The sequence below is a fragment of the Ciconia boyciana genome, chromosome 1 (genome assembly GCF_034638445.1).
Source record: "Ciconia boyciana chromosome 1, ASM3463844v1, whole genome shotgun sequence".
In the NCBI taxonomy this organism is placed as follows: Eukaryota; Metazoa; Chordata; class Aves; order Ciconiiformes; family Ciconiidae; genus Ciconia; species Ciconia boyciana.
In genome coordinates, this window is record NC_132934.1 from 200,384,332 (window position 1) to 200,399,756 (window position 15,425).

At 42.5% G+C, this 15,425-nt stretch overlaps 1 protein-coding gene across 1 annotated transcript in view; it reads left to right on the forward strand.

Annotated features, from left to right (window-relative positions):
* Positions 1 to 14,471, forward strand: part of CRYL1 (crystallin lambda 1) — a 58,705-nt gene extending 44,234 nt beyond the window's left edge. Inside the window, exons 7-8 of the mRNA XM_072850526.1 lie at positions 10,135 to 10,241; positions 12,252 to 14,471. Coding sequence (XP_072706627.1) covers positions 10,135 to 10,241; positions 12,252 to 12,365 — 221 coding nt within the window. The 3' untranslated portion in view covers positions 12,366 to 14,471. The remainder of the gene's footprint in view (positions 1 to 10,134; positions 10,242 to 12,251) is intronic.
* Positions 14,472 to 15,425: the final 954 nt, after the last annotated feature.

Below are 15,425 nucleotides of genomic sequence, written 5' to 3' on the forward strand. Positions count from 1 at the left end.
GGCAGTGAGCCAACAGACTTGAACATAGAATAAAATGACAGTGTCAAGTCACTGAAAGGAGCAGAAGCAGCAACAGAAATTTGAGAACTGTATTGCGACAGACAGGAAGGAAACCCCTTTGGGGGGGAAAAGGCATATCCAAATTGCATAATATTGTAATGTTGACTGTTGGTTTCAGTAAATAAAATTAACATTAATTTCAGTTTCAGTAATCTCTGTCTTTTGAGTCTGTCATCTTATGACTTCACATGGCAGCATCACAACAAACGCTGTTAAGCCTTTTACAAGAAACATCAATAGACTTCACTAGAGTCATTTTACCCATTTATTTACCGTGGGATTACGTTAGCAGACACAGTGTCCCTCCTGTATATGTACCTGGCTATCTGTGAATATACTGAAGATGATCCAGCCTCAGTAAGATATATCTCCTGAATCTCTTGTTTCTTGAACTGTTAACTCCTTTTAAGCTCTTGCAAAAAATAATCTGTAAAAACAGAGGCTAGGCTATCATATACTGTGTTTTACGTGTTTGCACCAAGAGTTCTTAATCTATATTTCACAATTGGCTGTCTTAAATCAGTTACTTTATTAGTGGGTTATTTAGTGAGCTATAATTGGAATTTAATCTTTATCTAAACTGCTAATATTAGCAGAAGAGCTGGATAGGGGGAGGTTGAAGGATCTTTGTTGCTATTTTCTCTCCTGCATTTATGAAAATACCATTCCAGGATCACATTCTACCTATCACTCACTGTGGTATTGGTACAGGTGTCTACAGGAGTTCTGTGGAAATTGGGGCTGATGTATGGTCCCTGTAATATAAGCGCAAATATCCGGTAAGCTAGGAATGAGTTTTCATGGTCAAAATTGTGTTTCTCTTACTGGAAGTGGGAATGCTTGCTTGTCTTAGAAGCACCTGCCAGATGAATTGGTTTTGGATGATAGGAGCAGAATGATTGTGCTGTATGAAAAGCACAAAACATGAAAAGGAAAGAGGGGGGGAATCATAAGCCATAGTTCAAAGGAAGGAAATTTTTCTTGTCTGCCTAGGCAAAACATAGCCAAGCATGTTTCTTAACAATTACTGTAGACAGGCATGCTGGCTGGTTCAATAGCAGAGATTAGTTTCATTGCTATGGCCACTGCTTTAATGCTGCTGTATAGGGAGCAAACCAGGGAGCTTTTGTACCATAAGCTAGTAAGTATAAGGTGTGAGAATCTCTTAAGTTAAGGTAGTAAAATCTAAGAAAAGGAAGATTGCCTCTGTTTCTGTCCAACCCACGTGTTGTATTTTAGGATAATAAAATCTCTCGATTTAATTCAGGAATGCTTGTAAGAGGGTACTACTAAGAGGAAATACCACAGTGATACATAATCATACAAAAACCTCTTCTTTCATGAACCCACCAGTTAATTCATACATGTTTACACACATTCAATTCACTTCCCAGTATGATGAAGAAAGCAGTTTATTGTCCTTCTAGAACTGCTGTTTGCCTCTATGTAGCTGCAGGGCTTTTCTGTATGAAAAAGTTTGTGTGCAGTAAGCAAAGGTGTGAATTTTTCAGCACACTGGCTGCTGTGCACCAGTTTCCTTCTATGGACTCTCAGGTGTAAAGTGGTTCCCTCCACCTTCTGAAAGGAGCACATGACTTTGCACAGGAATTCTTAATGCTTTATTGCTCAAGTCATTATAGATGTGTCCTAAAGAACACATCTTGGTGCATCCCTTGTGCTAACGAAAGAATGTGTATGGTCACCAGGTGACTCAGACTAAGGAATTAATCCCAGATTTGAAACTGATCTAACAAAAGAAGTGGTTCATATTGACTCAGTTTAATTCCTTGATCCAGCTCACAGCAGTCCTGCACAAATATTTGTGCATTGCTGTTGAGATGGTAACGCAAGGACAGTAAGAATAAAACTTTTTTTTGGTGCTACCACTGTCTTAGAGTAGTTGAAAGTATTCATGCAACTATAGCCTAAGTGAATTTGTATGGGAATTAATGTAGAGTAGCAAATGTCCTGTGAATTCACACTCTAACTAAGAGCATGCATCTATGTTCAGACACACCCTTGATGAAGATAGGATTACATTTAGAAAGTTTTCCTTGGAGCTGTAAGGTCTAGAAATGTAATCCTTCTATCAGCAAAACAAAGAGGTTGGGACTTTTTTTTTTTCTCTGAACATAACCTAACCATGACAGATTCCTCCATTATGTTCCTGAAATATGCCCCTTCTTTTCTGTTCTCATGCATACTTATCTTCAGTCTCATCAAGTGCAGCCTCTTCTTAGATTTTACCTACTAAAATCAACCCCACCCCAATCTTTACAAATTGTTGATGCTATTCCATCAATGGCTTGACCATCTCACCTACTCTTTTTGAGTCATTACAGTATCTTATTATGCTGCTCATCGGGTTCAAAGTCATCAAGTTAATACTCAGTATCGTGAGGCACCCTCTGTCTTTGGCGTGTTCCCTGTCCTTGCCAGTAACGCTTGCTCCTGTCTCTTGTTTTCTTTCACAAATATCTCAGTGCCTTCCTTGTTTCGCCCCATGTGTAGTGTCCTTGCCAGACTGGTTTGCCAAGTTTGCTTGCTTGCATCCTTCAGCCCTCATGCCTGTTGTCTTTCTTACGAAGAGGAAGGAATGAGGCTTAGCATACAAGAAGCTAAGATACTTGAAGATGTTTACATACGATAATGCATGAACATACTACATTTTATACTGTCATGTTTTCCCTTCTTTTCTCCTACTACTCACTTCACCTTTATGTTTATGAACCTCACTTCTGAAGAGGTCTTCTCAGGGCAGTGAAGCATTTTATGCATGCTTCTAAGCTAAATACCTGTCCTGAGTTCCTTTTCCTTCATCAATGCCCTGTTCAATCTTGATGATGCAACTACAGGCATTTCACTGATACCCATGTTTGCACCACACGAGTGCAAGTCCTTCAGGTAAGGACCTGCAAACCTGAAATGTAGTTATGTGAACAAATTCTTGTGGGACAGTTCCTTAGCTATTTTGGAAACTGCCTGGACTCTCACTGAAGCTAAATAAGCAGCAGCTTATTCTTCCTTTGTTGGTGGTATAAAGAGCCTTGCATTTCCTAGATACATATGGGCAGCTGAATGCCCTCATCTAGCTTGTGATAATATGTTCCTGTAACTACACTGTACAAGTCAGAAATGCTGGGTGAGTTTGGGCCTTCAAGGAAGATAGAGTATTCCCCTTTTCATTTCTATAATCCTGTATCCAGTAGTCCCTTAGAACATTTTGTTACTCATTCTTCTTCTTCAACTCTCCACCATAGTTGTAAACACGTGGTGGAAGGAAGATTCAGGGAACTCCTACCTTCCCTGGAGGTATTTCTGTTCTGTGTTCATGGTTCTCAGGTGCCTGCTGCAACATCTGCCTTCTCCCACAGCCCCTTCTCCCCAGCCTTGATGAGGTGAGTGTGCAGGGAAGATGGAGATTTAGACAGGGAGCCAACCATATAGACAAAAGGAAACTATTGTCATACCTGTGCTGTGAGTTGATTTCCCTCTTTCTCTGTCCTAGATGCATCTTGCGTCATTCTTTTTCTCAGTTGAAGGTAGTGGGGCACAGTGTGGGCACAGCAACTGGATGCAAGGAGAGATGTTCATTGTTTTTAACAGCCATCTTCTTCCTGTTTCTCCAGCTCCCAGGTGCTGCCCTGTCTGTCTCACACTGTTTACAGATGCTAATTCTTCCAGCTTAAGCTGCTCCCTGGGCAGTATCAACAAGGATTAAAGTTAAAGGGATTCTGTCATTTTTGTTTTCGATCTTCTTGTTCCTATGCTCCAGTCAAGTGCTCTTCTCATCCGTGTTTGTAATAGCCCTGACCTTTGAACCAAAGGACTCCTAAGTCTAAAGGCCTGGAGTCAAATATTTGCCAGTTTTGAGTTTACAGTTGAAAAGCAAAGTGGATTTTCCAGCAATATTCCCCACTGCTCAAGTGCCTTCTTGAAGCTGGCAGCATAGGGTTGATCTTGATTACTTAAACCAAGTTAAAGATTGCACTAGTCTCCACTGATATTTCACACTGGGAGTGCTATCTGGAGTTAGCTATTTTGAAATTATTATTTTTTTAATATTTGACTGGGACCATGTGTATATTCTAACTTTTGGTGTATTTCCTTCACTTGAGACTTGAAAATTTTGCAGTGTCCACCCCCTGCTTGGCATGCAGCATACATGCCTGCATGTTGCCATTTCAGCCACAGTAGTGAGATCAACTATGCTAACGCTGCTGTTCTTCTCTAGATGCATAACATTTTTTTACCTTTTCCTATTTTGCTGACTTTGCATAAGGCTTCTTTTCATTCATACGTTGCATGCAGTGAGTGAATTATATTACCCAACCTGCATTTGGCATGCCTCTGTTGCATCAGTGAGCTACACCCACCCAGAAATTGTTCTGATTCATTCAAGCTGTAGGTGAGCTGCCAGTAGGAGCTCCATTTCCAGGACTAGCTGTCTGAGCGAGCTTTGAAGACCATCTCCAGCTCAGGAATTCGCATTCACCAGGTAAATGAATCAGCCATGTCCAAGCATTCAGCTTTCCCAAGATACTAATGTTATCTCTTTAGATTGAGGCTTGTGAAGAAGATTTCTGGCACACAGTCTTCGCTTCTACCTTCTCCTGACTGTACCAGAATCAAAACTACTCAGAACTATGGTGTTATTGCACAAGCTTACCAGGTGGTTGAGAGGTTCCCCTTGGCCTTTGGAAAAGTACTGAACCCAAACTATTCAGCATTGGTCTAGGTGTCATAGACCTGTGTCAGCTCGATATGCACCAGAATAACTGGTAACTGACACTGCTGTGTTTACCATTCCTTCTATCTCCAATTGCTTGTGTGGATTTGCTTGAATTGCCATATTTGACTGAATTCCCGTATTTGACTGAATTGCCATTTTTGATTTTGTGATTGTCCAGCTGGCAACAGCTGCTGTCAGCAGCTGTGAGTGAGCAAGGTATACCCAAGTCCACATAGTTCTGCACTCTTCAGCCTCAGTCATTTCTACTTCTACCTCTGGGAACTTTCTGTGATGTTACATGATGTGGGGGCAAACTTTTTGCTCAGATTCCTCACTGTTAGAAGAAAAAGCTCATGTGAGCAAAGTGAAATGTAAATATCTTGTGGTTGGTGCATGAGTCTCATCCAGAATTGTCTCAAGTTCCCAAGATTGCTCATGTGGAAGGCATGTCCCCTGTAGGTTGATCTGGGTTGGCTTCAGGTGCCAAAGTCTGTGAGCCCAGCTGTTAAGATGTAACAGGCCAGCACTTATGCTAATGACAGGGTGTGGTCAGTAAACCCTGATGACCAGTGGTCCTTTCCAGAGTGTTTATGGAGGAGGGTGGTCTCTGCTTATTCCCTCAGTGAAGAGGTAGAATTGTATCACAGCCTGTTCGACATCCCACAGTAATGCTTCTCTTTCTGAATCTCACTTCCTGCCAGGGATGTTTTGGAGCCCACTAGGCAATTTGAAGGTTTCTGGCTGTGTGTCAATCAAGAAAACTGAGCAAAATACTAAATTTCCATATAAGTAGAGCACCAATATACCTGTATGACCAGCTGACCTCCCTTTTTGTGTTGGAGAAGGCCAGAACATGCCAGAGTGTGTTCTAGGAACACATATACTCCATAGGGAGATAACACAAGGAAACAGGCTGACTAAATGCTGATCGGCACACTCTTGGCACCAAATACAGGTTCAAGCTACTTAACAAGGCTGCTGTTTTTCTCAGAGCCTCCTTCCTTCTGATACTGGAGAATGTTGCTAGTCCATTTTTTAAGAGAGTCGCATACTCTCAAATCTCTCCATGGTGCTCTCATGCAATGGACATGTTCTTCCATTCTGTCCTTTCAGTTGTTTATCTGATGGTCATCATGACTTCAGAGTGCTAATTTCTTAAAGGAAATTTAATACTTCCTTGAGCATCTGTCCTTTGAAAGTTCTTCCGTCTTTGATCTAGAAACAAGAGTGTTCTCCATACTCTTACTGACCTCGGAGGCCTTTTAGAAAACCTGTACTTCAGCGATTTCAGGCATGTTGAGCAGTATAAGTGTTGTAGTTTATGATTCATAGTTGCCAGTAGTCAGAGGTTTCCGTTCCTTCATCCACCTTTCAACCTCAACCATTTAGAGTTAGACAGGTGTGACTTCTACAGTATTGATATCACACAGTATTGCATTCCAGGGAACTGTCTACAAGCTGTTGAGGAAAGAGGCTGCTTAATGACTCTTGACCTGAGTTGCATTCTTTTTTGTGGTAGTCAGGCCACTCCACTTACATTTCCTGCATTTTGTGAAGACCATGAGCAGTTCAGGTTCATGCTTCTCGGTCTGTATGATCTCCTGAGTCTTCGTGAAAGAGTTGGTGAGTGTAACTGCTTGCCTTTGTCTTCTGCACCTTTCTCCTCTTTGCTTTGATAATTAGCTCATAAAAAGAGAGTTAAGGATGCAAATTCTTCAGTCGCTGTGGTTCTCAGAAAAGGGAGATTGTCACAAGCTTTTAGTGGATATCCAGAACTTCCCTTCTCAGATCTAAGGTGTTCATCAGGATAATCACATTCTTACTTGTGTTGGCTTGCTTACTGCTGGACAGGCATTGCTCATTTACTGTTGTGGTGCAGCTCATGACTTCCTGATTGATGTACAGTGGGAAAGGCTGCCTTATCCTTTCTTGATGATGTGGTAGTTAATAGCACTAAAAAGTCTACTAGATGGATATGTCTGGCTAAATGAGCGATTTCTCTTTTTGGTGCATTTATCATTCCAGTTCCTCTCTAGTGCCTCAACAGTAATTTTTTTGAGATTCCTACTGGAGCTGATGGAGGCTGGACCTTTCCCTAATTCAGCCAAGGTTGAATTAGGGAATGGCACTTGACTGCCATTTTACTCATTATTACCAGTTAGCTGGTACTCAGGTGCTCTGACCACATGTTTTTTAAGATGTTCACAGCAGGGTCAACTCTGAGGTCAGACCAAGCTGCTCAGGGTTTCATCCAGTCTTGAAAACCCCCAGAGATAGAGACTGCACAACCTCTGTGGGCAACCTGTACCAGTGCTTGAACCTCTCGTGCTCTGAACCTCTCGTTTCAGAGTGCTCTGAACCTCTCGTTTCAAATTGTGCCTATTGTCATATGCCCTCCTGCCATGCAACAACTGTAAAGAGCCCAGTTCTGTCTGCTCAATGACCTCCCCATAGGCAGTGGGGAGCTGCTGTCAGGTCCCCCCAACGTCATCTCTGCTCCAGGCTGAACAAGCCCAGCTCCCCCAGCCTCTCCTCACTGGGCAAGTGAGGAGAGGTGGTGGTCTCTGCTGAAGTTGCTTCAGTTTGTCAATGTCTTTCTTGTATTGGGGGATCCCAAGCTGAATGCAGTATTCTGGATGCAGTCTAATGAGTGCCACATAAAGGGGGGTAATCACTTCCTTCAATCTACTGGCTGTGCTGTTAACACAGCCCAGGATGCTGTTGGCCCTCTTTGTTGCCAGGGCATGCTGTTGGCTCATGTTCAGCTTGCTGCCTACCAGGACCAGGAGTTCTTGGGGTTCACAAGCCTGTGTTGTTGCAAGGAGCTCTTCCTTCTGAGGTGCAGGACCTTGCATTTGTCCCTGTTAATTTTTTTAAGGTTGTGTATTGGCTCATTCCTCCAGCCTGTCTAAGGACAGCCCTGCCCTCCAGTGTATCAGCTGGTCCACCTCCGTCCCCGTCCCCTGCCCGCCCAGTTTGGCATCATTCACAAACTTTATGAGCAAGTGCTGTTAAGCAGTACAGGTCTCAGGATAGATTCCTGCAATATGCCACTTTTACTGGCCTCCAGGTAGAGTACAACCCATTAACCACTACCTCTGACCCTGAGTATCCAACCCATTTGTTGTCCATCTAGTTGTCCAAGCATGCAGACCTTAATGTCCTAATTTTGATAGAAGAATATCATGGGAGACAGTGTCAAATGCCCTTCTAAAGTTGAGGTATGATACCCACTACTTTCCTATTTTCCACAAATCCAATGATTTTATCACAGAAGGCAACAAGGTCAATCAGACATGATTTACACCATGGTGTACCCATTGGTGACTACATGCTGACTGTCACAGTCACTTTCTTCTTATTCTTGTACCCAGGAATTTGTTTCAAGAGGACTTGCTCCTTGATTTTCTCAGGGACAGAAGTGAGATTGATCAGCCTGTAGTGCCCTGGGTTGTTCTTTTGGCCTTTTCTGAAGATGGGTGCAGTATTTGCCTTCAGTCATCTGGGGATCTCAAATTATGACATTGATGCATTGACTGGCATGGTTTTTAAAATACAATAGAAAGCAGCCTTGCAAGGGCATGGGCCATTGCTCTCATATCCTTGGATACAGTCTGTCTCTTCCCATGGTCTCAGGTGGGGCTGAGTTCTTGCAGATAGTCACTGACTGCATCATCATCTCCTGCTGATAACTCTTCTCCTCGTTGAACCCTGCCTCTAAGCACAGAGGCATAGGAGACCTTGTCAATGAAGACTAAAGCAAATAAAGCAACGAGTAACTCCTCTTTACTGGTTTCTCCCGGCACTAAATCACCCACCCATTCAGCAACAGGCCCACGCTTTCCCTGTTCAGCCTTCTATTACTAATGTAACAGGAGAAGTCCTTCTTTTTGCCCTTGACATCCTTGCAGGTCTCAACTGGACCTGAGCTTTGGCTTTCCTGACACCATCCCTACATGCCTAGGCAGTGTTTTTTAAATTTCTCCTTTACAGCCTGACCCTGCTTCCTCCTCCTGTATGCTGCCTTTTTGCACTGGAGCTCATCCAAGCCAATCTCTTGATACATTTACTTGTCTTCCTGAATATCAGGCTGGACTGTTCTTGCCCTTGGAGGATGCTGTCCTTTACTGGCATCTCCACTGATGCTGACCCACAGGCTTTCACCCAGCCAGTCACCCATCCCATAGAACAGCTCCACACATCTGAGCTGCTCCTTTACAGAGATAGCACACCCCCTCCTTTTCTTTCCTGCTTGTCTTTCCTGAAGTGTGTATCTGTCCACTGCAGCACTCCAGTTGTTGAGCCATCCCACCACACCTCAGTTGCTCCAACAATGTTGTAGTTGTGTGACCACACATGGAGCTCTTCTTTCCCCTGCTTGTTTCCCAGGCTGCATGCATTTGTACACATATGCTAGAGGTGGACCCCTTCTGCCTTTTTTTATACTTTCTTGAGGTTTCTCTTGTACCTGTTGCCCTGCACTCTTTTCTTTCCACCCCCATACACCCCTTCCTCACATGACTACAGGTTGTAATCTCACTTTTCCAGTGTTCCTAATACAAAGCTTTTCTCACCAGATTGGCTAGGTTTTTGGCAATGATGCTTCTTCTCCACTTTGTCAGGTGGATCACATCTCCCCCTAGCAGTGCTCAGCTGTCAAAGAGGGTCCTGTGGTCATAAAAGCCAAATCCTTGTTGTTAACCCCAGGTGCAATACAAGGTATTGATCTGCAAGATCCATCTGTTCCTCGTTCACTGGAGGCCACCTGGGTCTCCATGCGTTTGACCCTTTCACCCTGAGCCATGTTGCTCTTGATACACTCCAGGACAATAAATAAAAGTAACAACAGGAATGCTTCAACTGATATGACACATACCAGACAGGAGGAGAGGAGAGGAGAGGAGAGGAGAGGAGAGGAGAGGAGAGGAGAGGAGAGGAGAGGAGAGGAGAGGAGAGGAGAGGAGAGGAGAGGAGAGGAGAGGAGAGGAGAGGAGAGGTGAGAGCACTCTCCTCGTGGACACTGGTTGGGGAAGCTTTCTGGTCTCAAGTAGCAAAGCATGAGTATATCCATGGTTGTGTACTACACCCCTCACATAGCATTGCCTGTTGGTATGTAACATTAATTGGTTTTGCAATGAAGGCATGTCCTAAATGATTTTTCCATGAACCTTAATGGAAATGTGGTGGATAGAATCCATTTTTCCTTCATGATGACAATTAGGTGTCTTAAGAGCACACCTTTTTTTTGGACTCTGATTTAAGACAGTGCTTAAGCACAGGCAGCCTTACTGAACTTAAGCAGGAATTTCTGTTGAAATGCAATGTTTCACTCTTATTTTTAGGTATTTCAAATTATTGTGAAAGATACCGTGATGGTATTAGGCTTGTTCTGAAGACCTTTGGACCAGTTCCAGAATTTTCAGGTGAAATTGAGCAGAAAATCAGTCAGGTAAATATGGAGTTGATAAATGCAATGACATTTCAGTTTACTGTTAGAGGTATCTGTAGTCTTTATTTCTTGTGTGAATGTGTACTTTGAATGAAAAGATCAGTACAGAATGCATGTAAGTCCCTTTTCAAAGCACTTTGACATACATTAAGGGAAGGTGATCTAACAGCTGAGTAACATTATTACTAGGCAGAGGCATCAACTGCTAACAACTATGGGTTATTGACATTAAATCCTCCACACTATTTCTTAACACTTTTGTCCTGTGTCCTCTACCATAATATGCACAGCTCCAAGCTTCCTTTCCTACATGACTTCTCTCCGCGTGTCTTCCTCCTACTCCATCTTCCTGCATAAACCCTGCAGCTTTTTTCTTCTGGGTGTGCTTTTTCTTGGTTTTGTATACTTTATAAACTAGAGCTCCAGTCTGTAACATGTGCAAATACACGTTTAAGTTAAGCATATGAGCAATCCAGTAAGCTTACTTGCATGTTTAAAGGTCAGATGTGTTTAACTGCTATGCTGGATTGGGGCCCAGTTTGTCTATTAACATTTCTAAGCCCACAGTTTGTTTATACTCACTATATAGGCTATTTTGTATGATCATAGGAATTAACTGAAGTATCATTGTTTCCTAACTCTGCCTTTTCATAGTTGCCTCTTTTTAATGCTTCACTAAAGAACATGTGTATATGTTGAATCGTTCTTGATTAGCTGTCAGATTAATTCCATGTATGGAAGCTCTCTGTCTGGAAGACCGCATTTTTGTTCCTTTTTGTTTGTTCCTATTTATGCAATTTCAACATCAGCTATATTAAAATGAGAAAGATTCTTTTATGCTTAAACAACATAGACTGCTTATAATAACAATCAATAATAATTGTGGAGTTATTCACAATTAGAAGCTTTTGATTAGTATGAAACAGTTTGGGTTTCTTTATTGAAAGCTGGATTCCACTTCAATGTCTGTTTCTGTGTCTCTTTATTATCTTTGGTCTTCAATGCCAAAGACGGGTTTACAAGAATCATGAGTAAAACATTAAACGTTTCTTATCTTACTCCTCTGTCCCTCCCCCTGACTTTTCCAGGGGTGACTGCAACTTGCCAATCATTGGTAGCAGGTCCAGGTTTTACCCAGTTTCTCAACACTTGCCTTTTAAACTTAAGACCTCAGGTGCTATTTTGGCAAAGATGACCTTGTGATCTCTGCCTACACTCTCAAAACAGCTGGGGTTTTTTGAAAGAAAATCTGTTACAATATACTAGTTGGCCAGAGCTTACTACCTCTTGTTCTCCTTTCAGTGATACATTTAACTGGCACTTCTAAGACAATTTTGATTATGCACTCAGAAATACTTTTTTCCCCCTATTTTGTTTTAAATATCATTCTTGCGTGCTAACTTGTTCAGACTTCTACCTTTGTGTCCTCAAATAGTCCTGTACTTTGTCTCCCCCATATTCCAATAAACAACAAAAATCATAGTTCTGTGTTTGTTACGTGTCTTCCCCTGTCATTTCGATTATGACTGGCACTCCTAAGACAGAATATTTTTAATAAACATGGTATCCCTCATTACATTTATTAGGAGCCAGAAGAGAGCTCACAGCTTTAAACACACACACACAGGAATTTGGTTTAGAGCACATTTTTAGCCACATAAATGGCCAGGTTGCCTCCTTCCTATTTAATAAAAGGTTATTGTCAAAGAGACTAGACAGTGGCTGTGTGGGGCAAATCGAGAGAAGAGGCTGATGCTTTGATGTTTCTGTAGGCACCTTCATTGCCACATTCAGGCCAACCTTCTCCAAGTGGGAGCACTTTTCTTGTACAGGTTAGCTCATTTCCAGTCACCCATGTGAAGAATTAGTGGTGTATTGCTTGTGATAGACTAAATTACAGTTTGTATGGATGGTTACTTGGTCTGATGGAGGGAAAGCAGGAAAACAATGCTGGTGAGAAACTTTTTACTCAGAACATGAGACTTAATCATCTTAAATTTTCTGTTCCAGGAAATGTCTGAAAAAATTCCAGTTGTTCCAAAAGTCCTGGATGCCAGGAGAAAATGGAGAGATGAATGTCTCGCTGGTCTTGCCAAACTGAAAAAACAAATGAAATCTGACTGAGGTGCAGGAGGGGAGACCAAATGAAGAGCAGATCTTCATAAAAAGTGGAAATTTTTGGTCATGCAGAAGAGGAGACTGAATGTGCAACCAATGATATGCGCAAATGTAGACACCAATGAAACATTTGGTCCAAATTTGTCGTGACATAATTCATGAATGACTGGAAACAGTTATTAAAAAGTTCAGTTAAAATTTATCAGATTATTATATATATGCATTAGATGTGTAAGCATTAAGCAGCTTTAGCAATATTAATATTGTGCAATGCTGGAACACAATCATGTTTTAAATAATGCATTTTTCAGCTTGCTTAGGAATTCAGCGCTTGAACAATATTTGCTTATGCAGGGATCTGAAATAGGCAAACATCAGCTGTTTGTCACTGGAGAAAATAAGCCCTCACCTGTCAATCACTGTGATAGCGAGGTTAATTTGTAAAGCACTGACTGTAGATAGGAGAAGGTTTTGTTGAGCAAAGAATAGATTCACTGGCTGGTGAGCTGAGACCTCAAGAGCAGTAAGGGTCGCTTCAGCTTAGCTCTGTAACTGTTCCACAATGTAGGGGAAAGAATTACTCCTCCTTTCCCTCCCTTTGGCACTTCTGTACCTGTATGATGATCTAAGTGTGAGTAAATGGAGCAGAATTCCCCCCTCATCCCCTACCCCTGGTTCTGTAAGACTTACCAGAGACCTACTCAGTCTTTAAGACCACGCACTTGATACCCCATTGCTTTGCCCCCAGCTTAAGTCAGATGTTTGATGCTGGCCATTGGCAGTGCTGCATAAATATGTGCCCCATTTTAAGATTCGTCTATGAGAAATAATAAATTTTTATTTAATAGCTAGTTTGGGAGACAGTAGAGTGTAGTGGATCGTTCTGGACTTTCTCCCAGGCTACTCCATGACCATCTGAGTGATCTTGGGAAGCCAGTTCACCTCTCTGTTGCCATGTCTATTTTGTACATTATAGAGTATGCAACGAGTGCTTCTTCAGGACTCGGCTGTACTGAATTTAACAGCTGTAGCTGAAGGGACCCCAGGTATCTGCTATTTTTGCTCCCCCACAGAGGGAAAGATGCAGTGGCTTAGATGGAGCATTTATGCTTTACTGCTGCCCTTCCTACAGGAGACCCGTCTCTTCCACGTACAAGGATGCAGTGTACACCTGGAAGTAGTAATATCCTCAGTTGCTGCAGTGGCGTGTTTTGGTCCACAGCAGACAAAGTGTTATTATGAATGTATGTACCCTGTAATATAGTTGGACTTTGATCTTAGCTGGAACCTTGGGGCAGTATTGTTGTGCAGATAGTGAGAATAACTTGAAACAGTGCATTGCACCCACGCTGCTTGAGTTAAGCTTTTCTGAGTTTGTGCTAACTGGTCCTGTAACTTCAGTCACAGCACTGATGCAGAAGTGTTAAGCTGTCATTTTGCTAATGCTCAGCTCAGGGCCATTTCAAATCTTTTTTTTTACAGAGGGTGCAGCACACAAACAAGTTAATGAAACTTAATTAGTTGCCATTTTGAGCTGAACAGCAGAAATGTCTGCGTGAACATACCAATACCACTTATTTCTGCTTAGGTCACAGTAAGAGACCTAAGATAAATTGTATCGCTTGACATAAGTGGTGGGCCAAGAACACATCTCTGGATGTGAAACATGGTGGGAGGCATAATGTTGAGGTTGCCCTGTGCTCCTTTATAATCAGTGGAGAGAAAGGGAAATTTGTAAGCTCAATTTATTTTATCCCAATATAGACTTAAAATTGTCAGGTTTCTTCTATTGCTTTTTATTGCCACAGCGACTGGCTCAACCTGCATTTAGACATCTGAAATTGGGGAGGTCGATCCTCACTCCTGTTGTCTTATTAAGCAATAGTAAATTAATTCTGGGGCTGATTTCCTCATTTAATGTATGTTTTTCTATTTCAGACAAGGCCATAGAAGGTTCCAATTACTTTTAAGATTAGACCTGTTTTTGTATGAGCATATGACATTGTTATAACTAATTAGCTCGCATTGCTTCTGTTTATTCTGAGATATTTTAAAACTCGATCATATCATCAAATATTTGCCTCTGTCTTTATTATTTGCTTATGAATAAAATATTTTAATGAGGAAGGTATTAACTTCTGTGCTCCAGTGTGATACTGTAGTGGTAGCACTATATAATATGTCTTCAGAAACCAATGCCCTGGTAAAATAATTTGTGGAAGTCAGCGGCAGTAAATGGACAAGAAATAATGTGCATTCTCCTACAGTCTATGTGTTGGCGATCACCTGCTGCAGCTGCAGGGCCCTGCCATGAGGGAATGGTTGTCTGTGGGGGGAAAAGCACTTGAGAGAGTGCCAGAGCACTTCTGTGCGGTAAGCAGCTCCTCCGCAGGGTCTGGCATACAGCAAAGCTCTCCTTGGAGCACCAGTTCCCACCCAGGTTCACAGCTACAAGTTGGGGGGAGATGCTTGACAAAAAATTTATTTTAGCTGACATTTGCTTAGGATTTGAAGCACACAAAATTATTAGTTGATAAACGCAAAACAACTGGAAAGCATTAGGAAAAGGTAGGTAAAGGAATGAGATGGGCTGTCCTCATCCCAGAGACCTGTACCTTGTTCACAATTAATCCCCTTTACTCATCAGCCGTTAGACTGTGTCTGAATCCTGCACCCAGCTTGGGGCTCCCTGGTACAAGAAAGACATTGGGCAAATGGTTGGGGAGGCCCCTGAGATGGTGAGGCTGGAGCACTGGTCCTGTGAGGAGAGGCTGGGGGAGCTGGGCTTGTCCAGCCTGGCGCAGAGATGGCTTCAGGGGGACCTACCAGCAGCCCCCAGTGCCTGTGGGGAGGTCATTGAGGAGACAGAGCCAGGCTCTCTGAAGTGGGGCTGGGTGAGAAGATAGAGACAATGGACAGAAGTTGAAACACAAGAGTTTCAGCCTGGATGTAAGGAGACACTTTTTCCCCCATGAGGGTAGTCAGGCAGAGCACAGGTTGTCCACAGAGGTGGTGCAGTCTCCATCCTCGGAGGTTTTCAACTCCTGGCTGGATGAAGCCCTGAGC